The sequence below is a fragment of the Paralichthys olivaceus genome, chromosome 13, assembly GCF_024713975.1.
Source record: "Paralichthys olivaceus isolate ysfri-2021 chromosome 13, ASM2471397v2, whole genome shotgun sequence".
Lineage (NCBI taxonomy): Eukaryota > Metazoa > Chordata > Actinopteri > Pleuronectiformes > Paralichthyidae > Paralichthys > Paralichthys olivaceus.
In genome coordinates this window covers 5,582,886-5,608,568 of record NC_091105.1, presented here as the reverse complement: position 1 = coordinate 5,608,568, position 25,683 = coordinate 5,582,886, and the positions used below count along the sequence as shown (strand labels likewise).

The 25,683-nt window shown below is 39.6% G+C and overlaps 3 protein-coding genes across 6 annotated transcripts in view; all 3 read right to left on the bottom strand.

Moving 5' to 3' along the window:
* Positions 1 to 26: 26 nt before the first annotated feature.
* Positions 27 to 4,727, bottom strand: srsf10a (serine and arginine rich splicing factor 10a). Of its 2 annotated transcripts, none has more exons than XM_020093167.2 (6): positions 4,505 to 4,727; positions 2,764 to 2,868; positions 1,742 to 1,845; positions 1,457 to 1,625; positions 1,022 to 1,072; positions 27 to 937 (listed from the first exon to the last, which is right to left on the bottom strand). In XM_020093167.2, the coding sequence occupies exons 1-6, from the start codon at positions 4,567 to 4,569 to the stop codon at positions 664 to 666; spliced, it is 768 nt and encodes a 255-aa protein (XP_019948726.1). In that variant the 5' UTR covers positions 4,570 to 4,727; the 3' UTR covers positions 27 to 663. The 2 variants fall into 2 exon arrangements, with proteins under 2 accessions (XP_019948726.1, XP_019948727.1); XM_020093168.2 differs by lacking the exon at positions 2,764 to 2,868 and adding an exon at positions 2,174 to 2,486 and having other exon boundaries at positions 1,742 to 1,837; positions 4,505 to 4,714.
* A 1,005-nt stretch (positions 4,728 to 5,732) lies between these two features.
* On the bottom strand, positions 5,733 to 6,642 carry fabp10a (fatty acid binding protein 10a, liver basic). Its single transcript, XM_020092828.2, has 4 exons — positions 6,461 to 6,642; positions 6,199 to 6,371; positions 5,940 to 6,029; positions 5,733 to 5,834 (listed from the first exon to the last, which is right to left on the bottom strand). The coding sequence occupies exons 1-4, from the start codon at positions 6,525 to 6,527 to the stop codon at positions 5,784 to 5,786; spliced, it is 381 nt and encodes a 126-aa protein (XP_019948387.1). The 5' UTR covers positions 6,528 to 6,642; the 3' UTR covers positions 5,733 to 5,783.
* A 599-nt stretch (positions 6,643 to 7,241) lies between these two features.
* The window catches only part of myom3 (myomesin 3), a 46,008-nt gene continuing 27,566 nt past the window's right edge, over positions 7,242 to 25,683 (bottom strand). For 2 of the 3 annotated variants that reach the window (XM_069537654.1, XM_020092747.2), the window contains exons 17-37: positions 25,474 to 25,595; positions 24,301 to 24,488; positions 21,906 to 22,032; positions 19,186 to 19,367; positions 18,853 to 18,967; positions 17,979 to 18,135; positions 17,258 to 17,364; positions 16,680 to 16,724; positions 16,292 to 16,428; positions 13,561 to 13,705; positions 12,348 to 12,407; positions 11,837 to 11,904; positions 11,254 to 11,364; positions 10,877 to 10,964; positions 10,600 to 10,638; positions 10,247 to 10,352; positions 8,799 to 8,962; positions 8,647 to 8,683; positions 8,423 to 8,445; positions 8,272 to 8,327; positions 7,242 to 8,179 (exon numbers count right to left, since the gene is read on the bottom strand). In XM_069537654.1, the coding sequence (XP_069393755.1) occupies positions 7,907 to 8,179; positions 8,272 to 8,327; positions 8,423 to 8,445; positions 8,647 to 8,683; positions 8,799 to 8,962; positions 10,247 to 10,352; positions 10,600 to 10,638; positions 10,877 to 10,964; positions 11,254 to 11,364; positions 11,837 to 11,904; positions 12,348 to 12,407; positions 13,561 to 13,705; positions 16,292 to 16,428; positions 16,680 to 16,724; positions 17,258 to 17,364; positions 17,979 to 18,135; positions 18,853 to 18,967; positions 19,186 to 19,367; positions 21,906 to 22,032; positions 24,301 to 24,488; positions 25,474 to 25,595 (2,350 nt within the window). In that variant the 3' untranslated portion in view covers positions 7,242 to 7,906. The remainder of the gene's footprint in view (positions 8,180 to 8,271; positions 8,328 to 8,422; positions 8,446 to 8,646; positions 8,684 to 8,798; positions 8,963 to 10,246; positions 10,353 to 10,599; positions 10,639 to 10,876; positions 10,965 to 11,253; positions 11,365 to 11,836; positions 11,905 to 12,347; positions 12,408 to 13,560; positions 13,706 to 16,291; positions 16,429 to 16,679; positions 16,725 to 17,257; positions 17,365 to 17,978; positions 18,136 to 18,852; positions 18,968 to 19,185; positions 19,368 to 21,905; positions 22,033 to 24,300; positions 24,489 to 25,473; positions 25,596 to 25,683) is intronic. The other variant, XM_069537656.1, reaches the window with a different exon arrangement.

Here is a 25,683-nt window from a genome sequence, read left to right as displayed (position 1 = left end):
CACGGAGGACATGTTGAAAAAAAACATACAATTTCTAGTTTTTATTGATAAAACACGACGTAAAACCATTAAAATGAGAACAGTATGGTGGGACACTTGAATCACTGATCATAGTCAATGAGAAGGAAGGCTCGTCTTATGCATATTGTTACATAAAGTACGGGACACAGTATCAGGAAGCAACTGACCACATTCCATTCAACCTCCCTGCCACAGTTACTACGGCAACAACTATTTCAGTACATCAGCACCACTGAAACCGAACACGTGGGGTCGGGTAATTTAAACACATGGGTGATACTGGCCAGAAGTTTAAATGAGTTTTTATTCGTTTACGTAACACACCAAATGGAAACAGGCATATCAACAAGTATATGATGGTCTACATTGCTAACTCAAAAAAATGATTGTAACCATGACGTTATCTTACCCTTCAACATCCCACATTACACACGTCGTGAAGAACTCAACCTGGCCTGTGCTTTCAGGAATTAAGAACAAAACCAGTTTTCACAAAACATAAAAAAACATCCAAGCTGTTGCTACTTCTCTTTCCTTTGGCAACAGACCCTTCTAAAATGTGATGATAATCAAATATAGAGCATAACACTGTAGTTATAAGTTGCAGAGAAGTGTCCTCGAGGGCATTGGAAGACCAGAGAGTCAGTGACCACCAGATTTGCGTCCAGCCCAGGATCTGGAGCGAGAGCGTGACCGAGACATGGATCTAGAGTAGGAGCGGGATGGAGAGCGTCCCACAGACTGTTTCTGGGAGCTGGAGGTTGGGTGGAACTCTTCAGCCGGACTGTGGGACCTGGACTGGCTCTTTTTACCTTTGGGCCTGGATCTGGAGGGTGAGGGTGAGCGGGACGCAGAGCGGCTGCGTGACCCTGGTTCATGGTGTGTTCTGTGGTGCTCTCGGGGAGGACCTCTGTACCTGATGGCAATAATTATTATAAATTATAAGAGAAGGGAATATTAAAAAACTGTTTACTGACCACAAGATAACGAATGATCATACTTGTCATTTTCGTGGCTTCGGCTCCGTCTGTGTCGACTGTAGGACCGAGATCTGAGCAGGGAACAAAGACCACAGACCAGTTTTTCAGGGTGTAGCTTGCACCAAATTATTTCTAGGTAAGTGAACAATGTGTTCTTGTAATGAAACAGGATATAATGTTCGGCTCATTTACTGACACTCCTTGTTCTAATCGCTTGAATACACATTCAGTAGGACCTCCTCTCTGGTCATTAAGTGACAGCATGTACTTTCTAAATTTAGAAAACAAACCAAACAGTCAACCAAAGCCTGTTGAGCTTCAGTAGACATGCAGGGTTTTTCCTACATAGAGAATTGCACAGCACAGCTTTGCAACATCAAATCACAAATTCTAAAAGTTATGGACAATGTTAGAAAAGTGCAACAGTACATAAAGTAAGGTTGCCAACAACTCACTCTCGAGGGCTCTCCGACCTCCGAGGACGGCGTTCATAGGAGGGGCTACGTGACCTGCGCCGGTCGTAACTGCGGCTCCGGGATCGTCTTCGGCGGCTATCCCGCTCATCGTCATAGCGAGAGAAACTGCGAGGGGAACTGCGCTCCTTGGTCTTCATCTGGTTAGGTGCTTGATGGACAGTTTAACAACAGAATGTAATGTAAAAAATAAAATATGCTTGCCAGACAAAGTTGCACTGGGTTTCACAGTGTTAGGGGTTGAGATAGGAAAGCAATGGTTCATACTCTTGCGGTCTCCTTGGGCAAACTGGATCTCAATCTGACGTCCACAAACCCATTTACGGTCCAGGTTGTGAAGTGCGTCTTCTGCATCGCGGACATCTTCGAACGTGCTGTACTGTTAAGGACTTTTCGAAATTTGGAAAGCTGGGACAAAAGTCTGCACACATGCACAACAATTACAAAGAAAAGGCTGCAACACACGTTGACAGCTCCAGATGAAAAACACACAGCCACTGGATCAGTGTGGCAAATTTATTTCAGGTAACATTTTGAAAAGTGAAAAATTGTAATAATCCACTCTATTGTCATAATTTGGTGTCTTCAGTAATACCTACTGCAATTGCAATGACATAAAACTGAATCAAAAGGGCCATTTGTGATTTCAGATTGTGAAGACAAGACAAATGTTGATGGTGATCAGATTCGGTAGGATACAAAAAGTTTGGCTTGTTACCTTTAACATGCTTGACCTTTGACCTTCAGCTTGATCTTTATTGTCTTGGCAGAAGAACTTGAGGTTTCCTGCTTGTCTTTGCCCAATAAACACTTTGCTTTTCCTCCCTTTGGTAGACAAACGGAAGCCTGGGTGCTCTCTTTTCTCCTCTGTGTATCTTCATGCTTTTGCTCTCTCTTTATTTTCCCAATTCCACTACTGCTTGTCGCCTGGGTGTCTTTGGCTTGAATCTACTCTACAACCGCCTTTCAACTTTCTTTGGTGTGGGGTCTCCAGAACTGTATCTTTACCATTCTAAGGCAACAACAGAGGAAATATTGGTTAGGAATAGATTTGAATTTGAATACAATTTGAATGATAACAAAAAACACTTTAAAATATTACAGAAATACATTCCCACACAATGGGATCAACATTTGTGAATTAAAAAAAAATTATAAATAGCGATCCCTCCCCGAAAAAACACACAAAAAAACAAATCATGTCAGGGTTAGCTGGATAGTGAGATTATTTCATATTTAACATTTCCTCATTGAAAACACCATTGCTAAATTAAAAGAATAAAGGATATTGAATGTAAGCAAATCCTCTCGGTCGTCGTGTATAGAAGTCAAGTGGAATGTAGACATCTACAATAGGCCCATAACGACCAAACTCACGTCGTAAATCCTCTGGCCTAAAGTGTCATGAAATAAGCACATTTATTCTGCTGGCTACCATATGAACTCAGCTGGAGCTCAGTGTGCAGGGTGTATACACAAGAGCACAGAAAACCAGTTTCAGCACAGAATATGACAATAGCTGTTTGCAAATAAAATGTATTACTGTCCCATGTCAAACTGAAGTGTCCTCAAGGTGCAACTGTACATGTAAAAACCCGGACGTTAAAGTAAACATGTGAATAGCAGCAGTAAAACCCAGAGATGGAATGAATCATCGAAAACAGAGACTGAGATTAATATCTTCAAATCACCTACTCAGCTGGAGGCTATTCTGATGCTGGTAATATGGCTGACCTACAATATTGAATACTTTTAGTTATATTTATCCAAGCAAACACATCATGTTCCTTATTAGAAGTTATAATTGCAAATACAACCCAACCAAATGATCATTTAGCAGATAGAACAGGCCGACAGGAGTCTTTCACAGACATATTGGTATCAGCTTTTATGACGATATTGGCTTTACTCCTCAATATTGGTATCGGCCCCCAAACACCCACATTACTAATTACAAACTACAATACGGATATATGAATTCAGAGATGTGACAAAGTATATTTGAACGCAAAATGTGTTTTAAAGGAAAATTCAGTATACTTATAAAGATCAGAGGATCAAACTCATTATGATATTTTAGTATTGTACTCATTGATAGAATATTTGAGTAAGTTTTAAAGCAAAAATTGAACCTGAGCATAATGTTTTATTTAAGTCTGTTGACAGTTGTGTATGTTCTCCATTTGTTCAGAGAGCTTTGTAAACTTGGCAGTGACTCGTGAAATCTTTTTTAACCATGTGTAGATTTAACAAAGACTAAGGTAGGAACTGTGTGGAACTTTGTTTAGCGAGACAACAAACAGAAAGTAAAAGTTGACTGTGTTGCCTGGTTACATGTGAAACTTAGTCATCCAGTTATTTGGTGAAAGCGTGGGAGAAGAGGAAAGCCTTTAATCGAGATGAACTGAAGACATGTGTCAACCTGGACATTTAATCTCACATCAATGAATAAAGTTATTTCAGACACTATGCACACAGCACTTGTGTTTATATATTATTACCTGAAGATGAAAGATCTGTGTTTGATAATCAAATCAAATCATATATATATATATATATATATATATATATGTATGTATGTATAAATCATCTGTGTAAAGGTGATTAGATCTGAGGCCTGAGAAGTTTGCAGGTGAGTTAACTCTAGTTTTAATGAAAATAAACTTGTTGGCTAACACGTACATGAATCTACATACATGCAACTTGCTTCACACACTGTTCCAGTGACACCAAAACATTCATTTATGTCCAGAACATAAAAGAATCCATATTTTAAAAGCTTAACTTCAGGTCAAAGACAGTGTTTACGCTTCTGTTTGCTACGTACTGATAAACCCTGGACACCATTAAGTGCATTTATCTGCACACAGTTATCTGTTGTAGAGTTGGGTTAAAGTTAGCAGAGCCTAAGGTTTGCTTCTCTGTGTGGGATCGCTCCTCATGAGCCATTTTGTCGACAGATGTTTGCTAACCGACTAGCATCACGTTAGCTTCGCCACGCTTCCACACACGCTAGCAGGGTTAACGTACCTGGACTCGTCGGCGATGTTTCTGACGAAGAGAGAAGTGTTGGGAGGCCGCAGGTACCTCGCCATGTTCGCCGGCCCCTTACACACCTCAGTGGCCGTGAATTAGTTTATTACAGCTGGGGTTTCAACCCACAAAGCCTGGTGCTCTGCTGCAGCTAACAAGCGCTAACACTTGCTAACACTAGCTACGTGGTCAACGTGTTCTTGACGCACTGCGCATGCTCAGAGACAAGGCGCACACACAAGTTATATTTAAGACCTGATATATATTATTAATTCTACTTACATTAAGTATAACAACACGTATAATAATGATAATAATACTAATAATACAAATTAAAATACTACTGCTGCTACTAATAATAACAATAACAAACTGTATAATATAGGACTAGATGGTGAATATCCCTTAATAACAACAATGATAATAATGATAATAATAATAATATGAACCCTGGGCTCCATACTTTTTAACTCTACAAATCCAATTCAGCACTACTCAAATTATTATGCAACATGCATATTTACATGTGTTCGAATTGTGTTGTATTTGTACACAAGAGCTTCATTACAATGTGTGTATAAGAATACAATGTAATGTCATTACAGCCAAATCCAGTATGGCAAATATGTTTAACGTTTTTTGTTGTTGTTCGCCTGCAACACTGTTTACCCCTGAAACACTTCACCCACCCCTCCATCGGCAGAGTGGTGAGTAGATAATGAGTGAATTAAAATTTGTCTGTGAACTATCCCTTTAAAAGCCAGCAGGGACAAACAAATCTCTTCCAAAATGACAAAAATACATAAATGCAAAATGACAATGCAGAGACAAAGAAAGTGACTGAGTCTGGTGGTACTTAGCCGGAGGGGGTGGGGGCCTGTTGCTTTCCTATATTTGCCCCTTGGGGCCATTTTCTCATAATCAGTCAATGTCTGGACCCAGAATATATTTTCGTGTTTGTTTTATTTTTATTTTTGGCTAAAATCAACACTATTATGAACTGAATTAAATGTATTACAGACTTTTACTGCATACCACCTGCACAAACTTACACTACCAGCGGGGGTCTCAGTAAAACCTATAGTGCACAAACTTTTGGTGCTAGTCTGTCTAATACATTTATCTTTTTACAATAAAGAGTAAAACAGGTATATATGTGGGTAGGCCATTACAAAGACAGGCATGTATGAGCATTTGTACTGAAAAATGACACAAACAAATCATATTTAATCAACACTTTTATTTTAAATAGACATTGGTTTCTTCACGTCCAAGTTTACATCTTTTTGCTCTTCCTGATGAGAGCGACTGAGCCCATGGTCAATGTCTGCAAAGAGATGAAAGAAAGAAGAAGATGCATTTAATATATTTCAGCTGATCATGCATCAGGATAAAAATGTAATTGTGAGTTAACTGGTAAGATGCACTGTACCTCAACCATTTCTCCTCCCTTGAGCTCTTGGATGTGAGAGAACTTGCCAGTATTGCAGACCAGTTTGCTACCTTCCATGTTGACAATGCACTGGTGGTGAGAGAAATTCAACAAAACACACAGTATTTGTTTGAGGAATATAGTTTCTGCTTTTAACATCTCTACTCTACTGATTAATATGTTTACCATAGACTTACATTACTTTAGTTATAAGTTTCTACAGATCTTGCAATATAAAGTATAAGTCAGACGGACAAACCTTGAGCTTCTTGCCGTCCATGGTGGTAATATCAGCCTCCTTCCCGACGGTGAAGGAGTTGGTCACAGACTTTCCTGGGGTCTTGGAGGTGATGACAAAGTCTTTGCCACTCTGCTTGATCTCAGTAATTGGCTTGATGTCCTTTGCCATCTTGATGACATCCTCTGGGAGCTCTGTTGAGAAAGGAACGCAAGTTTGGATTAATTCGTGCACAGTTTTACTTAAAGGCATGGACACGAAAAATGTCTTGTGTTATTCTCACCCATTGCCCTGAGGAACTCCTCGTAGTTCTCCTGAGAGTAAACCTGCCATGTTCCGTTGAAGTCCATGTTTTCTCGAGGGTCTGGGATCTCCTTCACCAAAGTAGGCTGGAGGCTGAGACAGCTGTGTGAAGCTCAACACAATGTGAAGGACGTGACGGTGCTCCCATCTTTTTATACCGGAAAGAAAAGGGGTCCCGGTGCTGATGGGTAATGAGTAACAACCCTCAATGAAGTAATCGCTGCTGTTTGAACAACCTGGAGTTCACTTACTCCTGTTTGGCCAAACCTGTAGCATCCGATGAATTAAAATTTAGATGGTCATTTTAATGTGTGGAAGAGCTTCGCTGATGGGAAATATTTAGATATTTTTACTCATAAAATATTGCATGCAGAAATACTGTGTCTTGCATAATTAAAGTGACGACGTGCAAACTTTCAAACGACGTGCAAACTTTCAAACGACGTGCAAACTTTCAAACGTTCAAACGTCCACGACCAAAAGCAGAGTATGGTTTGTTTAATATAAAATAAACCAGATTGAATTAGGACTCTGGTTTAACCTGATCTTAAATAAAGTTCACTCATGTCTTCTCTCACGTTTGCTGTTCAACCTCTGGGGCCCAGTGGGGTTAATGACACTGTGGACTATTTGCTTTTAAAGTAGAAGACATTGTCTCTGTTTGCAAAATCATATACAAAGAAAGCTGTAGTCCACATTTACAAAAATATGATGATGATGATCACAAACTGAAATTAAAGATTACTGAATGAGATACAATGTTATTTTTTTATATATTATTTATTCACCATGCTACAAACACACACAAACAAATTGCACATACGTTATCTAACAGTGGCTCCACACAATGGCCGTGTGATGTGGTTTATAAAGCTAATGCTAATATATAATGCTAATGTTTGCTAACATCAACTAACATTAGCAATCAACTAACCTATGCAGGGTATACAATAGTTTACATCAGCTAACATTTGCTACCATACGCTAAAGTCACCAGCAACTATGGTATCAATGATGACAAAGACCTTGAATGAACTTTTAAGAGGAAAATAAATGTTCCTCAGTTTTGTTATTTAAAGAAACATAAGTGAACTCAGTGAGTTTGACATCTCCATGTTCATTTTGAAAATGAAATTTTAATGGCATGCACAGTCTTAACTTTTATCTATTAAGTTTGGAGACTATTGCATATTGCTTTTTCAGCACATTCATTATAATTCCCTCATATGTACTAATACAAGAATAAGTCACCATCATTTCATTTTACCATCTATCTATCCATCCACTTCCACTTTCCCTCTATGTAGATCTTATTTTGGATCAAAAATATATAGATTGAATGTCTTCTGTCATCTATTTATGCAAAGTAAAATCTCAATCTGAAGCATATAAAACATGCAGAATTCATTCTTGATGAATGTTCAGTCTATAAACCCATCTCCACAGCGTTGGCTGGAGGCTTCTCTCCGTGCTTGTACACGCTCACTGTCACATCAACCGAATCACAACCGTACTGGTTGCGCACAAAGATGCTGTATTTCCCAGAATTTCCCATCTTGACATTGTTGACAGTGATGGTGCTGCACTTGGGCTCTTTAGTGATGGTGAACTGGTTCTGGTCAACGATCTCCTTGTCGTTATGAAGCCAGAGGATCTCTGGGGCTGGTTCTCCTTCGATGAAGCACGTCAGACACAGAGACTGAGGAGAAGACAAGGAGATGAAATGATGGAAAAGAGGGAATCACATTTAACTGGTGTTATGAATAGTGTGTCTAATAGTGTTTTGCATACCTTGTCCTCCATGATGGCTACCACATCAGGAAGACCTTTTATTACTTTAGCCCGATCTAAAACAAAATAAGCAGCAACATCCGCTGTAAAATCTTTTAATCTCTGTTGTGGTCATAAATATTTAAGGACTAACTCATAATCTGGGACTCACTTTTCTCAGCAATGGCTGCTTGCCTGAGGGACGAAAACAAATGGTCAGATCAATATGACATTGCACAATGTCAAGCAACAATAGTCGCTGCTCAGGTGCTTTTCATTGAAAAGGGTTAAAGTAAAAACGACCTCTGTGTCAGTGGTTTCAACCACTGACACTTCACTGTTGTCTTTTAATGTCACAGCAAGCATGCAAGGTGCATGATCCACTGCAGCACTTACTTCAGCCTCTGGTGCTCCAGCAAAGCATCAGCAAAGACTGTCGAAAGTTATAATGATGGTCAAGAAAAAAATGGATCAAATTTGCTTTTGAAATATTTTCTTAATCACAAGTTGTGCAATAGATCAATTTGAATCAAACAATATCCACTCACCTTGTCCAGACAGGTCAAGATGCCGTTTGTGTGTCTCTTTGCCATCAAACATCTCCAAGGTGTATTTGCCTTTATCATTATCTGTTGGGTTAAATAATTCGATCCAGACCATCTGCATGTTGCACCCAGTACTTGTTTTAGCTCCCTGATCAATCCTCTTCTCCCTACAGGGGAAAACACACACATCTTTTACACTCTTGCTTGAAATGCATATTTGCCACCACCCTATGCATATCCCCAAAAACATATATTCTTGTGCTTTTGCTCTGGACTAACTGCCCCATGCTCTTAATAATCAGTTAAATGCATGATAATGTTTACAAAACATAATTTGTAAGTAAATACCTTCTTTCTTACAAACCAAGAATCAATGACTATAAAGTATAAACTCATATTCAGGTGAAAAGGTCAATTGAAGGACATGTTTTTTCATTTCAGTTTTCCCCCTTTTTGCAGTGACTATTCTTAAATGTCCCAGCAGATGGTGCTATTAGCCTTACTAAAGAAACCAGCTTTACCCAGAAAGCCTTCATCAGGTTTCCTTTAACAACCAGCAATGTTATTAAAGTCTTTAAATATGATGAAATGCACATGTATGTTTGAGTGTCATAAAAGACAGACCACGTAACACACAGATCGTTTTCACTTTCTCTGCTATTTTTTGAAATTCTCTGCCACAAAACAAAAATTCAGAGTATGTTGGTTTCTCCCTTTAAGGTGCATTTTCCCTTTAAAGAGGTTTTAGATGTAATGAAACATCTTACTAGTCTGACACTTGTTCCAACTTTTCCCTGACGTTTTATTTTCTCTACACTGTGGAAAACAATCTCAGGACTTCACGGTTAAGTTCGGGAAGAAAGACACTTTTTCCATATAACCCAAAATATCAAGTATGTTGGAAAACTGCATAGCCACTGAACGTGGGGTGCAGTGCTGTGATAAAGAAATTATAATACACAAGTAGGATGAAGCAGGTGTTTGCGAGTCCAGATGTGCCTCCAACTGCTACATGGAGACAACAACATCCAGCTGCACTGTAGAAGTTTAGATTTCTACGTTGTTACTGGGTGAACTCTGATGAGGGGGGCTGAACATTAATCAGAGTCTCAGACTTTGTCAACAAGTGGAGAAATGTTACAGTAGATTAGTTGATTATCATTGTCTGTGTCATCTTTATCTCGTGTTATCTCGTACCTCTGCAGGGTTTTGTGTGGCAGTGCACATGCACACTAGCTGCAGCTGTGGCGGTGTTACCACGCCGGCGACTGCACTTCCGTGGCTTTAAACTACTTTCTACTTGCTTTACTGAGCAGTTACTGATTTTCAATATTTTTATTCTGAAATTATTTAAATGAAGTCTCTGCCAGAACTCAAGCTCAGTTTCATTCGTCTTTCTCAGCAGCTGCTTCACACAGGACGTCAGGTCAGATTGATGCATGTGAACTCACTTGAAGTTCCAGCTGGTCTTCAGGTGGCTTATGTAGTATTTCAGGGAGCAATAGAGCTTGAAACCTGCAGCGGTGCTCTGAATGCTCAGTGGTCCGGCTGACAACGCTGCAGACACACACAGAGAAGCCATTTTATTAGAGTTCACATACATTTCAGTTTCTCTGGCAGGATAAAACACCGTTTTTACATAATGTGGGAGGTCAACACATTAATATTGTCTGAAACAACACATCATTATTAATTAACACTGCTATCAGATTTATTATCCTCATCCCAGTGTAAAATACAACTCACTGGCACATTTCACTAAGGGTGTTCATTAAAGAAGAGCTTTCAGCCGTGAATAACTCACCACACTGTTTACTCAGCTGCTGGAGAAGCTGGTCATACTCTGCAAATACAAAGAACAATCAAGTGTGTACAGTGTGTTATATACGGCCGCAAATACCGAACCAAAGAGTGGAGGGGGGAGGTGAAAGCTGAGAACACATAATGAGATAAGATGAAAAAAAAAAATAAAGCAGACGAATCATCTCGTTTCTGTTGCAGATGGATGATTTGTGTAAACTGAAATGCACACAGGAACTAATATATATTGTGGACACTTGTTTGACGAGGTCACGTCTCACCGTTGTCCAGTAACTCCAAGGTGCTGACATCCTCTCCTCTCTTATCTGACACCGCAGCTCTGTACGAGCCGGACACTTCCTTTGTAACCTAATGAAAAACATTCAGCGTCAAGTTAAACACGTTCATAAATTCTCAAATGACACACTGATATATTTGGACCCAAATACTCAAATTCACCTTTTGTTTACAGGTTAAAATATTTATCAAGGTGAATCTGGGACCATCTGAAAATAATCCTACGAACAGATTGTTTTCTCCTCTCACTACACCAGCTATCATTAATGAATGCTGATTCACATGTGTGGGAGTCCTTCACGCCCCTCGACACATTTACCAACCTGAAAACAGATCATAACAGAATTGCTTTTTTGGATACCTGTGGGATGGTGAGTGTGCTGACCCCTGACGACTGGTCGTACAACAACTTCTTCACCTCCACGCCTCCTTTAAACCACTTGAGAGACGTGTCCTTATTTGTATTGGTCACCTGTGTAAAGACAGACGTACCATATCTGTTTTTATTTCAGATTGTTCCTAGTTATTTTCAAGGTGTAAGTCTACTCTCTCCTCTTATGGTCAGACTGCTGTGGGTTGAAGGCTTTTACACAAATTGGTTAGTTAATTAGTTTGTCTGGAAACATTATTGCTGTCTATCTTGGCTAGGGCACTAAAAGTTTAATTAAATTTATACATAAACATGAATAAATGTGTGTAAATTGTGTAGACTGAGCCAGAATCTCAATAATCAATATCTAAACATATACTTAAGTGTGACAGAGATAAGTAATATTAACAGTACAACATTTCCTTCATGTAATATTTCAAGTTTATTTGCCAATTAGTAAACTTATATTACTAAAAAGAAAGTATTTGGCTGGTAATAGTACAAATATAACATTTCCTAATTGTTCATTCTATTATTCCCATTAGCAAATCTATTCTGTATTATGTAAAGGTACCTTGCATTTTATAATGAGTTCACATTCCTCATTTATACTCCATGACAGGAATTCCTGGAAATATGGTCCTTAGAAAACAGAGCAAATTATTAATACATGCAATATAAATCTGTACTGAACCATAGTAACAGAGACCAGATGATAGTAATTCAGTGTAATAAACCATATAAGTGACAGAAGGAAGATTTAAACCAACATGGTCATAAACAGTTAGATCATCTGCATCATATCATTTAGCGTTGTTTAACTTTCTCAACATCGGACGACTCAGGTGATGAAAACATTGAGTTCAGTAGCAAAGAAAGTTTCCTTTCCTGTCATTAAATGTAGAAATATTCAAAAAGCTTCTGCAACTATTAGATGTGAAATTGTTGAGTTGTGTTGATGCATAACTAAGCAAAGTGGTTTCACTGACTACAAGATGAACCACCACAGTGAGTCTGACTGAGGTCTGAGTCATGCAGCTCCTCAGGCTCTGATTGTGTTTATTATACGTTTCAGATTTTCTCACCGGACTTTCTCTGGTGGTCACGTCGGTTTGAATCTGCCAACGCCAGCGTCTCACGGAACACTGACAAACATACAAAGCTGTTATTATAAATATCAGCGAAAAATAGATTCACTACACACCAGTAGAATCACAATGGAGGAAATGATGAAGGATGGAGGAATTCATGTCAAGCACACGACTGAACACAGTTTGCTGTTGTATAGCACTTAAAACTGTTCTTTATTCTCTTTTTTATTGATCTTTATCTTCACACAGGAAAAATACTTTGCTCAGATATGAATTCTAATCGATTGAGGAAATTCATCTAATTAACAAAGACACGGATCAGAATAAGATAAGTGAAACCAATTCCTGGAAAATGAAATCAGGATAATTAAAGTATGCTTCAAAAGATGATTCTTTGACCTGGATTTTATGTCCCTGCAAAACCAAAAGTTATTGTGGTGCAAATCATCTCCTGTAATTTCTGCAGATGATGGTGTAATTAAGGAGAGTAAATGTTTGGCATTCAGATATAACGGGACCACGAGAGGCTGACGACCTGAAAATTATTTGCAAGGAAATTATTGTGAGAAAATAAAATAAAACCAACCGGATCTTAATGTTCCTCTGAATTGTATTATTGATGTTAGGTGGAGGACACTGCTGCTCGGTCATGAGGTGTGTTTGAAGGCTTGTAAATTGATCGTACGTTTATGGGGTGGGGGAGCGTATTTAGAAGAGACTACATGATTTTTTTCCTTTACTGTGTTTAAGTCATTTATTTGACAACATTTCCGATATGTCGTCAATCGCTGGCTTTCCTCTCTTGTGGGGAACAATAACATCTCATCTTTATTCAATTACCTTCCACTTCCAAACAAAAGTAAAATGCCTTAGAATAAATATTCAGTTTAACATATACCAGTGTTTATCTGGCTTGAGAGATGTCACGTTTACACTTATACTGTTCGTTATTCAGATTTTTAATGTTTTATTCATTTGCATTTTTTGTAATATGAATATCTAAATGTACTGAGGAAAAACTACATTACTGACATTTCTGGCCTAAAGTGATCACATTGAAATATACTATAAAATAGTTCATTAAGTTGCTATATGCCTCAGAAAAATTGACTTTGTGTGATGTTCCCATTAACACTGATCGTCATTTATCAGGGTATTTAAAAAAAAAGAAGCTAAAAGACAACTTGGCGGCAGGTGAGTGACTTACTTTGATCCACAAAGACCAAAGTGAACTGGTTCTTGGCGCGGCCGTCTCTCAGCTGAGCCGTGTACGAGCCCTCGTCCTCCTCACACAGCCGATCAAACAGTATCTCCACCAGACCTTTGGCCTTGTTCAAGTTGATCTTACGGTGCTGCGGACGAGCAAACAAGCATTGCCTCATGTACAGTACACATCAGCTCAACGCAGACAGATGGCACACAGATGAGTGCAGACAGGACATCACCGTTTGCTGGATGGTTACTCATACAGAGAGAATACAGAGAGGAGCAGTATAGACGATTCTTGAAGACATATACATATTTTAAAATACACACAAACAAGCAAATACACAGAGGAAACAGCCTTTGAGCTCATTTTCATGGCTTTTATGTTCATCAAGATAAGTGTATGCTGTGCATGTTGATAGGCCTCAGTGGTGGCTGTGATTTGTGATGAATTGCAAGCCCAAGGGTCTTAATCAGCTAAATGGCTTTTGAATTTGCAAACCTCAGCTGTGATCATTTGGAAATAACGTGTAATCAGCGCTGTTTGGATGGAGCTGCGATACCGGCGAGTAATGGAATCAAATGAAAATCAAATGCAAGCAGTGAATGGAGAGCAGCCGGATGTAAAGCGGTCGCCCGCCTCCCGTGAAACACGAGCAAACACAGACGAACCAAGTGCAGCAGACAGAGTTGTGAAACCACAATTGATGTATCCAGCTCTATATATTTGATTTTCTCTGGGTGGACTCGGCGCATGGTTCAATAACCGAGACGAGCTGATTATTTTTAGCACGGTGTCATAACACACATATCGGTGCAGAGGAGCTTTGTTCACATTCAGTTTATGTTCCTGGCTGATGATACAGTTTCTTTATCTTAGGTCGTCTCATTTCAGCCAGTGCTTTAAAATGGCAAGGGAACTCTCTGCATCTCTATATTTCATTTTCCTCTGGCCACAGCGTTACATCATTTTTCCCATAATGATGCAAATAATGTTTGTGAAAAAGCTTTCTGTTTTCGTCCCTGTGGCTTTCACTGAGCTGCTTTATGAAAGTAAATGGATTTGTGAGCAATGTGAACGACATATGAAGTGCATGCTGAAAGCTACGTGTATGTTAATTATGAATATATCATAAAACCACACTATGCAGCTTTTTACCCGAAAATAGCAGCCTTGAAATGAGTTTGATGGTTCAGAATGTTTCCTCTTTCATTTCCACTCCTCACCCTGAACGTGTTCTTGCTCTATGTAACTTTGGTGAGTGGGTACGATCTCCTGTGCTTCAGTTGTCAGAATCAGGTCCAGAAGAGTAAAGCTGGACTGTAGATCAGTTCAAAAGACTCAGAGTCATTAAAAACCTGCGTATTAATTAATATTCAGAGAAGAAACTTCTAGAATATGAAAAATTCTAAACAGATTTTTGTGGATTTGTTACAGTAGCAGCTCTTCTGGTTCAGGAAGCAGGGGATCATGGGTAATATCCATGTCAGAGCTCCACTCAATACATTGACAGTTTTTTTCTCTACATAAAAAAAAATCACTTTATCACTCGGAAACAGAGCCCAGCAGAGTCAGTCTCTACATGTGGCTGCAGAGGGCGCTGTTGCTCAGTAAAAGTCACATATGGTTGCTTTAAAATATTTTATTTGATGCCTTACACATCTACATCTCTTTTGAATTTCAAAAAGCCATTGTATCTCTATAAGGTGGTAATATACTGTTGATTTATAATCCTGAATAATGTTTGTTTGAGGAAAATTGCGCAAATTGCATATTTATTCCTCCTCTGCTTTTCCCTAACAGATGTTCTCCACCTTCACGTGCTGCAAAATTAGCTCAGCTCCCGGATCTTGCTGCTGCCTCACACACCTGTGCTTCATCTTTGTTGGCAGCCTCAATTTCCTGCCCTCCATGATGTTTGATAAAACATAATTGCTGTTTTTAGATTCATAGTGACTTGTCACAAAGACAGATGCATACAGCTACACGCTAATGTTGTATATTGTTTCGTGACGTCTGTAATTTTCCTAATAAATTTGTTGTTGCAGACATGGAAATGTATGTACATTTATTTCCATATTTGAAAAAGGGCAAAGTTATGAGTCACAGTCTGTTTTGTAGAGGCCACATGGACCAATCACAAAGGCAAACCAACCGGTCCTGAATAATCAGTGGTTTTTTACATGGTCAAACTAAGTGCACGCCATGGCCTCACTGTCCACTTAAAATCAACATATTTATAGTTTCCTCCCAGAGGAGGTTATGATCTTGTCTCAGTGTTTGTTTGTCCTTCTGTCTGTTAGTTTGTAGGATCACGGAAAAAAGATGTGAAACCTGGTGTGGTTATGGTTCTGAAAGAATTTAACTGAATTTTAGTGATCAACGATCTTCACTGATATCTCAGAGAATAATTAACGGATCTTAATGGAAAATGGATCTAGTGAATTTAAATGTGGACTGTTGGGCCTTTGGTGGAGGTCTGGGCTCTACTGAGTGCCTTTCTAGTTTCGGTAGAAGTTCACAAAAATGTTGAAACCTTTGTAAATCAGTAAAGCATCTCCTGTAGATTAACACCACACTTCCTGTTGGTGTATGCTCTCATCCCAAATACTTTGCAGTATGTAGCTTTTGAGTAAGAGTGAGGATCCAATCCTCCACTGTGACAGGGTGTGGGACATGCTCGAGTCTGTGAGCCGCTGCGCCACAGGACAGCCTGTGTGACGGTTCTTACCGGAGTGCTGGAGATTTCATGGTCATTGAAGATGAGCCGGAGCTCAGCGGCGTCACTCAGACTCTCCGTCTGAAGCCAGAGACGAACGTCACCTTGCTCAGAAACCTCCACCTGCCAGCCCGACTTCAGACCTATGACTGCCAGAGGGAAATCAAACACAGGGTATTAGAGGCTAAGCTGAATGAATTAGAAAATCATTGAATCAATGAAGAATACTTGATACCCCTGACTAGTCTTAGTCCTGCTGTTTTGTTTGCTGTTGTGTTACATGACTATTGTATTTCTAAATCGATACTGTGAATAAATGTACTGAGACCATTTGTGGAATCATTAACAAATCTCCTGATACAAAATGAATCAAACAATGAAGCATGTTTGTTGTACATACGTGGATTTCTGACTTGCCAGCTGAGTTCTTTGAGTCGTTCGAGGTCTGCAAAAAAAGTACAACGGCAGCTGAAGGTTAATCACTTTGATTAAACTTTGATTACATATTGTAATACCTATGGTTAAAGCAGCACCGAGTACATCAGCGGCTCATGTAGCTCTGTTTGTAAAGCTGCTAAGCTGGAAAGTTGATTGAAAATGGGCCTCGTTGGATGTTGGACGTGACCTTGTGGAAGTGATTGTGAGGGGATGATTATTTGCTTGAGAGAAAAACTTGATATCCCTTAAAATTAAAAGTCCTGAGTGTGACCCGATACCATACCACATGGTTACATACGCCTCTGGCAGAAGGTCACTGGTTCGACTTCTGGGTCTCCCCCCCTACTCTCAATCACTGCCACCTCACTGCAGAAGCTTCCTCTAGGCCAAAGTCAGCTCTGGTTGGCTCCAGCCCAAGCGCATGACATTTAAAGGATAAGCTATGTAGGTAATGGATGGATGGAAAATGTGTCCTGCTGCTCTTAAACAACCGAGCTGAACTGTTTTTTTCCCGCCTATTATGATAAATCAGATTCTCACCTTCAGCAGTGAAGTCGTAGCTGGACGACAGGTCGGGGTTGTCGCTCATCTCCACGGTGTAGAGACCCAGATCCTCTTCAGAGGGGTCGGTGAAGGTGAGGACTGACCTGATGGACAAATGCATTGAGCGAGCGTCTTTATCTTTGTGTTTGTCCAGCCTGTGGTAAAGGCTTTGTGCCGCCAGCCGTCACATCTCACAGTGCTTCCTGTCCCAATGGCTTTGACCTAACACCTTACAGACGACTGAACATCAAATTTAATTAATTTCTCTCTTACATGCTGTAAATGAGATGTGAGAGGTGGCAGGAAAGCCTTTTCTCAAGCGCACGAACTGGATAATCCAAAGAGGCTGACAATCGGTGGGAATCCCAGTGAGAAATACTCCCAAAAGTGAATTCAGTGAATTCAAACCACCTGATATTGGCCTCTATTTAAAACCTATTCTGTGGGAGAGTAACTAGGTTTGTGTCATAATGTTTTGTCCATCCATGTTTTTTGGTCAGGGTCACTGCAGCTGCAAAAAAAGGAGATGGCACTTTGAGTGTGAAAAGCACAAAGACGCTGTGGGAGAGTGACGAGTTTAATGGCTCCACAGAGACTGAAACCAGACAGATCTAAAAACATTTCCCTCGCAGCTTCAATGAACCTCTTCCGTCCATTAACCCCGTCACAGTTTCACCTGATCACAGGAAAAAGAACGTGCAGCATTCGATGGACTTACGCGTTCTTCTTGGTTTCAGTTTGGGTTCTGTCGGCGTCAACAGGCTCTGTGTAGTTTCTGCTCCAGAGGAACTCGCTCTCGTCATTCACCTCATCGGCCTCGTAGCCCAAAAATATGAAACCGTCGTCATCCACGCCAATCTCAATGTCTTTAGTGCCTGAGGAAGGGTGATGCAATCACAGCTAACATACACATGAAGAAAAAGAAAAAGCCTCAAGGAAAGTGGATTAACTCCCTACACAGTTTCTGTGTCCTTTATATTTCATGTCCTATATACAAAATTAAAAAGAACTTATCCTGAATATACTTTCATCTTTACTTTAATTTTATATCTTTTTTTTGCTATTTGCATATCTACCCTACACATGCTGGCACATATTCACGTGCATTTATTTTTAAAATGTATTTGAATAAGAAGAAAATCAATATTGCATGGATTGGTTGGTTACATCTTTCATGTGCTCTGTGATGTACATGCAACATCTATATTATTGATAACTGCATTAAAATGACATGCAAAGAGAACTTCACAGGATTAGTTCAATATTTTAAGATATGTGCTTTTCTCCTTTCTTGATGAGAAGAACACACAACGATCGACAGCATGCTAATGTCATATGAAGCTGGAGGCTTTAGACAGAGTCAGGCTAGCAGTTTCCCCCAGTTTCCAGTCTTTATGCTAAGCTAAGCTAATAATTTCCTGGGCCCAGCTTCATATTTAAGACATGAGAGTGATATCCATCTTTTCATCTAGAGAGTGAATGATTTTCTCATTAGTTCATATTGTTTCTTAGGTCCAGCACCTCCAACGTGCCTCAGAGGGGACTTTTTTATTTATTAAGATACTCGTGTATGTGGAACCATGATGGCTGACCTGGTTTGGTCTGAGCTGTGACCGGCTCAGAGGGCAGAGATGCTTGGCCCATCCCAGCCTCATTAACAGCAGATACACGGAAACGGAAAGTCTGACCTGCCTGAAGATCCGACACCTGGGAACACATCAAACATTTACTGGTCATGTCCATTATTCCTTTGGATTATTCAAAACCTTATAAGATAAAGAGATTAAATACTCCGTCACTCCAAGCTTCTGCCAAATGAGTTTGCATGAAACATAATAATATTCTCCCACTTAAAATGGAAAAAATCTAATTATAAAACAGGTAAAACTCATCTTACACCAAAACATTTTCACCGTTCCACTCACCTTGTACTTTGTGTCAGTTGTTGGTTCGTCATTTAAAAACATCCAGTCATCTGATTGGTCCCCCTGACTGATTTCCAGTAAATACCCAGTGACGGGGCCTCGTCCTTCGTACAGCGGAGCCTCCCACAGCAGCACCAGGGAGTCGTTTCTCACCTCCCTGCACTGCAGGTCGTACGGACAACCTGAGGGAGAGGAGCAAGGGTCACGACAAAACTATCCAGGTCAGTGTGTTTGCACTGGAGAGCAGAGGAACAAGGAGCAGCAACATATTGATCCTAAATCCAAACCAACCAAACATGACCTTTTAGTCACACTGGGAAAACGCAGGAAAACAAAACCAGAAATAACAACTAAGTCCAAAGCAGTACAGTGACTTTGCTTTAATCTACCCCTCCTGACTCCATGCCGGCACATAGTAGTTAATTTGCTTAATGATTTTCAGTCACTTTTAAATTATTAATGGCTCAGAGGAAATCCCATTTGCCAAGATTAATGAGCTGTGCTTTAAAAGTGGCCTCTTTCCATTTTCATTATTAATGTCACAGGAGGCTGATACGAGCACGACCACAACTGTCGGGACCGTGGACCGAGCCACTGCACGCTGGACCGAGGCGGTGGACCAATCAGTGTGTGGATGGTCATATTTGTTGATTGTGTGTTTGTATTGATTTATGATGCCTAAACTTTTTGTGTCAGGAAATTGTGTCAGGTTGATATTCTAACTAAATTCTGCAGGTGAGAGAAGAGTATGAAAATGTTTTTAACTTGTGCTTCATCTGCGTTTATTTCTCTTTTCTTATGTTATAAGAGAAACATACAAGAACAACACAACATTAAGACCAGAGATCTATAGAAAATAAGATATTTCCTTACATCCGTTACAATTTCCTCAGGTAAAGCCTATTTCCAGAGATAAATAAAGTCGTTCTGCTAGTACAATACAATTGTCCTCAATGATGGAGTATCCACACTCTTCCAATATAGTGCAATAACCCTGCAGGCTTGAAGAAGTGCAAAGTCCAGAAGTTTGTTTTTCAAGGAAAGTCTCTCCTGAAGCAATGAGCGTAATGAGAAGTAGTGAGCGGTGGATTTTCTTGGCTTGGATTTTGCTTCTACAGCTACTTACAGATGTTGTAAAGATGAAACAGAACTTTTAGATCCCAAAGGAAATTCTTGTGCCAGGTTTTTGCTCCTTGGTCACAATAAGAAGGAATAAAAACAACAAAGTTCACAAATAAGTGAAGTATAGAAATATAAAGTGTATGAGGAGTAAAAGTGAGAAGACTAAAATAAATAATACGTACAAGTTGCTGGAATACTCACACCCCTTTAACAAATATCCCATATGATGTATTCTTGCATCATTACTACATATATATACAACAGTCCAGTGACGCTGGTGGTAATGCACCTATATGACAGAGCTTGGATTGAAATCAGTTTGCAGACATTCTTGAATGAACATTATTACTTTTGATGTCCAAATAAAAAGAGGGTTAATCTCTATGTTAATGATTAACAATAACATCGCACATGATCAAGATAAATATCAGATATGATTTTAATCAATAGAATAAAGAGATCCAAAATATTATGATGCAATGTCTCTTTTTAATTTACAGTCGATCAACCTGCTTCTAGACGACTCGATTCCATTCATTTTATTCTTTACTTCTTTAAACTGCTGAATATGTAGAATACACTTTACTCTTATGTAAATGTTCTGAATTACTTAAATAATGATGTGAGTAAAACCATAAACAGCTGTATTATATAGTATAAAGAGACATATTCAACATTATCTGTTATTCCTATGAATTTATAAGCATGTTTTAAGTATTTGTTACATAATTGATAATACAGCCAGTGCTCCTGTAATTAAAATTTGATTAAACTATATTTGTATGCTTAAGAAATTGGGTTTTTGATTCCCACCACATTTCAGCAGCAGACACATTGACCACTAACTACAGTCATACCAGAGAGACAAGTCATACATGTAGGACACTATCCACCTCTAATTCAACACCATTACTCCAGATACTGCATCGTGCACTTGTCTCCACTGAGCACTCTACTCTGCACTTTAATGGCACAATATGCAAATAGCCAGTTTTTATCCCTACACCTCTTATCGACCCGTCTATTTTCATGTGAAACCACCTTATGCACTTTAATGGAGTCGTTTCAAATAAACATAAAATGGTGGTAATGGTAACGGCTCCTCAGCGTTGATGGATGGTCTGTTATCAATTACTCTCCCTTTACAAGCCCGGGTCAGTAAAGCTTTTGTTATGTGAACTCGCAGCTTTTCTTAGGTTGGTAATGACACAGGCTCAGAATTAATTAGAAAGTTTGAATTTAAAAGGTTTGTGACCTCCGACAATAAAAAACATGTTTTACATTTGTTACTTGGATGTTTTTGCTTCATGGCTCCTCTGCGCTCACTTTAAATCTAAAGAGAAGATGTGTACGATCTTGTATCACAGCAAGTCTGGAAGCAAATTAATTCAATATGAACCAACTCAAGCATTACGTAAAAATATCTGTATACTCTGGATTATTGTTATTTTCCAACTCTGACATTGAACGTTTTGTGGTAAATGTCTTAACGTGAAGATATTTCGGATCCACAAATAAATACAGCATCAGTGAGTGAAACAGTGGGTTAGATTTGAGCTGCCTTCACATCCGGATGTGAACTGACATTTTTGACTTACCTGGCTCTGGCATTGTCCACTTCTCACACAGAAAAGCGTCACTGGCCTCTGAGGGCTTCCCAACACCAGCCCTGTTGGCGGCAAACACGCGAAACTGGTAGAAGTGCCCACTGGACAGATTACACACCTATGGAAACACAGGAGGGACAGTATAAAGAGAAGCTGAAGACAAAGGGGTTCAGAGAAAATATAGTTTATGTGACATTTAATGGCTTGCCAGAAAATAAATAAAGATATATCTGTTATTTTATTCATACACAATACTACGATGAACTGGTTTTCTTTGCCTGAACCCTGGAGCAAGACAATTCAAGGATTTTGTGAGCTGTGTGATTCAGGTGAAGTTTTTTGAACTTTAAATACTACATCTGATAATTCCCAAAAAATATCAGGTGTGCAGCTCTTTTAGGAATTCATACAGTGACTGACGGAGCAGGGATTGAACCTCCAACCTATGTGTCACTGTAGAATCCTGACTGGAATCACTTTCCTTTCGTTCTTTAGACTTTTTGAAGTAATAAAATACAGTATGTGCAGCATTCTGTATCCTGCTTGTACGATAATACAAACTCAGTTCCTTGTACGAATCAAAAACGACTCAGGTCAAACTGTCGCCGCTGCCGATTCTACAAGGATCAGCTGTCACATCACACAGGAGCAAACGTTGCTGCTGCAGTTACACTCCAGACTCCAGCATTTCATGTGGGATTAGCTCTGCTGCTGCTGCTGCCACAGCATTTTCCTGCTGAGTCCCTGAGACACTTTTGCTTTGGGAAGAGAGGAGGATTCAGCCTCATTGATCTGTTCATTGATCTCCCTATTCACAGCCACTTAGGCTGTAAGGCCCTTATCTCATCTGTGAACAGTTGTGAACTTCTGCTGCCGCTCCCGGCAACTAATTGACACAACCAGAGCTTATTTAATAGCAATAGCAATCGCTATCTAGAAACCAATTTCCCCACAAAACCACCTCCCGTCATACCTATAGCTGCTTCTCCGACCACATTTAGGTAGAAGTACAACCCTGTGATCAGATTAATGTACAGTCCACCCGAGACAAAGGTTGTCATGCTCTAAGAAGTGGAATGAAGTACAGCTTCCATCCACTAGATGGCAAACAGGCTGCGTTTGATTAATATGACACGTTTATCATCTTGTTGTCGACCTGAGCTCAGAGTGAAGCGTCCGCCTCTTTAGTTCAGGGCCACGATCAGCAAGACGTGCCCCTGAACAAATAAGAACTTAGTTGGGATTACATGTTTCAGATCCATGAGTAAAAGAACTGTTTGAGGCTCAAAGAGACAGAATCATCCAATATTTCTCAAAAAAGCAAAATCAGATCAAAAGTATAACAATTACATCTGTGTAGCAGAAGTTTGTTCTTCTTTCCTCCCACTGTGACCCACTGAAAGTGAGGCAGACAACATTAACTATAATGACAAATTCACTGTTAATCTAATGATGTGATATATAGTAAGAGTCAATGCATCTCAAAGCTACTGAAAAATAAAGGAGTTATACTTGTAAAAGATGGTTTAAAGTATTTTCATGGTACTTTTACTGCAGTATTTGGGTCCTTCGGTTGTTAATATTGCTAATTTGGCCCAAAGGGGGTGCTGCATGTTCTCAGTGGATGGTTCCCTAAGTTAAAGGTGTTCCCAGTCCTCCTCACCTATAATTGTGATAAACAGTGACTCTGCGGTTTTCTGTCTAATTGGCTTCGTCTTTGTTTTTCCCAGCAGCTAAAAATGACCACACGGTTAGTTAGACAATGTCTAATTACAGAGGTCATGTAATCTACCTTAGACAAGTTATAGATTCAACTTTCTTCCAGGTCTCCATGGACACAGCTTGTTGCCTAGTGACACAGCCAATGTGGATGACGGAGCTTTGGCCATGTTTTAAAGACAGCTGCTAAATATAGGAGATAACCTTGATTAGTGTAATTACATTAAAACCACTGCAGCCAAAGCCATCATCTTTACCTTATGTTTACTGCAACTTCAGATGACCTTAACTTCTAAAAACTGAGAGACAAAATGTTTGGTGATCATAAATGATCTATAGCTGCGGTATAGGTCATTAATCCTGTCTCCTCCATGTTAACATGTGGGACTAATGTTTGTTCAAACTAAAAAGTAAAAGAAAATTTGTGCAAGATGGCTTTGTCCATACTAAACATATTCTAGCTTAATTTCTGGATCGTGGGAGGAGGTGGAGACACATCGTCCATGTTTGTGGACTCACTACAATCATTATGATTCATTCTCTGGGGACCATGATCATCTGTCAACACTTTCCTGGCAATCCAACCAATAATTTTTGAGGTGTAACAGTTTGGACAAAGCAATGAAGTGATGAGTAATCAAAGGTAAAAAGGGTCAGTTTTACTGACCCTTAGCTTCCTCTCTTTGACGGGCTTGACGTTGACCTCTCGCCATATTTCCCTGCCCTCTTCCCTCTGGTCCAGGTAATAGCCACGTATGAGATCTCCCCCGTTACAGGAGGGGGCCCTCCAACCCAGCACCATCTCTGATCCAGTGCACAGCAGCAGGGCGATGGCAGAAGGAGCCGAGGGAACATCTGGAACAAGCAGCGGGAGTAAAAAAAAAGAAAAATGAGTGTCTCAGCAGGAACAAGTTCTTGTTAAATAGACTGAGAAATGGCACTGACTCCCTGACAACTTCTATCTTCACTTGAAAATTCACAACTCTCTTTGTAAAGCAATTATTCAACTCATATTCTGTTTGAGGAAAATGTGTTCTTCACAATTCTGGCAGTGAGTGGCAACCAGAATAGGTCATCATCATCGTACAGCAGGCTACAGAGAACAGATCATCTGAAACCACAACATGTACAGGAAGACGGTTCAGTAGCTCCTCAAGAGGTAGATCCCCACCACAAAGCTTCAACCCATAGACTGTATATAAAGATGGACGACATGTATCCACTTCCTCCCGTTGCACAAAAAAACACACGTAAATGTAAAATGTTTCATCAGGAGGTTGTGGGGTCTTAGCGGACGTACACGTTTTTCTCAGTGTCATCCCAGTATTTGATATTATATTGCCTGAGTCATGGTGAAAGATTACATGATAAAACACATGGACATGTTAAATAGATAAAAACAACAATAAATCTCTGAATTAGTTTCTTCTTAGAAGGTAAAACCTTTTTCCAGAGATGCTTTTTGATTTCCTGTTAAGCTGTGAAAACATGGAAACACGTATTTTATTATGCTTTTTTAAGTTGGAGGACACGCGTGCTCTCGAGGCTTCGAGAGAACATGTTTGTGTAGAGTTAAAACCAACAGCTCAACATTTGAAGGTAATCAAAGCAAAATGGTGCCATGAAAAGATTTCTTTCGTTTTGTGGGTGTTTTAAACAAAAATGCATGAATTCATAGATTTGATATTTAAACCCATTTAACAAAAAGAAGAATTGTCTGTTGCTCATTTAGTAAAAGCTTCAAATGAATAGAGAGTCTGAGATATTTGAAATGGCGACCTGACAGAAAATGAAATGTTGTGTCCTCTGCTTTGTGTATTTGTTTGGCAGCTGCACGTACAAATGGCTGATTTGACGATGATGGGCTGAGACTCGTCTGAATAGTTGCTGTTCCCTGCTTGGCTCACAGACTTCACCCGAAACACGTATTCCCCTCGAGTCTTCAGACCGTGCACGATAAACCTGAGGTGGGGAGATTTAAAATTAATTTACATGCAGACACTAACCCCAACGTGTTAAAATATTTAGACCACAGAGACTCAGCAAAGAA

Coding starts and splice junctions, on each gene's coding strand:
- srsf10a (XM_020093167.2), bottom strand. CDS start 4,569: ATGGCGAGGTACCTGCGGCCTCCCAACACTTCTCTCTTCGTCAGAAAC. Junction 1,626..1,741: donor TGCCCAAGGAGACCGCAAGA/GTATGAACCATT, acceptor CTGTCCATCAAG/CACCTAACCAGATGAAGACC. Junction 938..1,021: donor CGAAGCCACGAAAATGACAA/GTATGATCATTC, acceptor TATTGCCATCAG/GTACAGAGGTCCTCCCCGAG.
- fabp10a (XM_020092828.2), bottom strand. CDS start 6,527: ATGGACTTCAACGGAACATGGCAGGTTTACTCTCAGGAGAACTACGAG. Junction 6,372..6,460: donor GGAGTTCCTCAGGGCAATGG/GTGAGAATAACA, acceptor CTTTCTCAACAG/AGCTCCCAGAGGATGTCATC. Junction 6,030..6,198: donor TGGACGGCAAGAAGCTCAAG/GTTTGTCCGTCT, acceptor TCTCACCACCAG/TGCATTGTCAACATGGAAGG.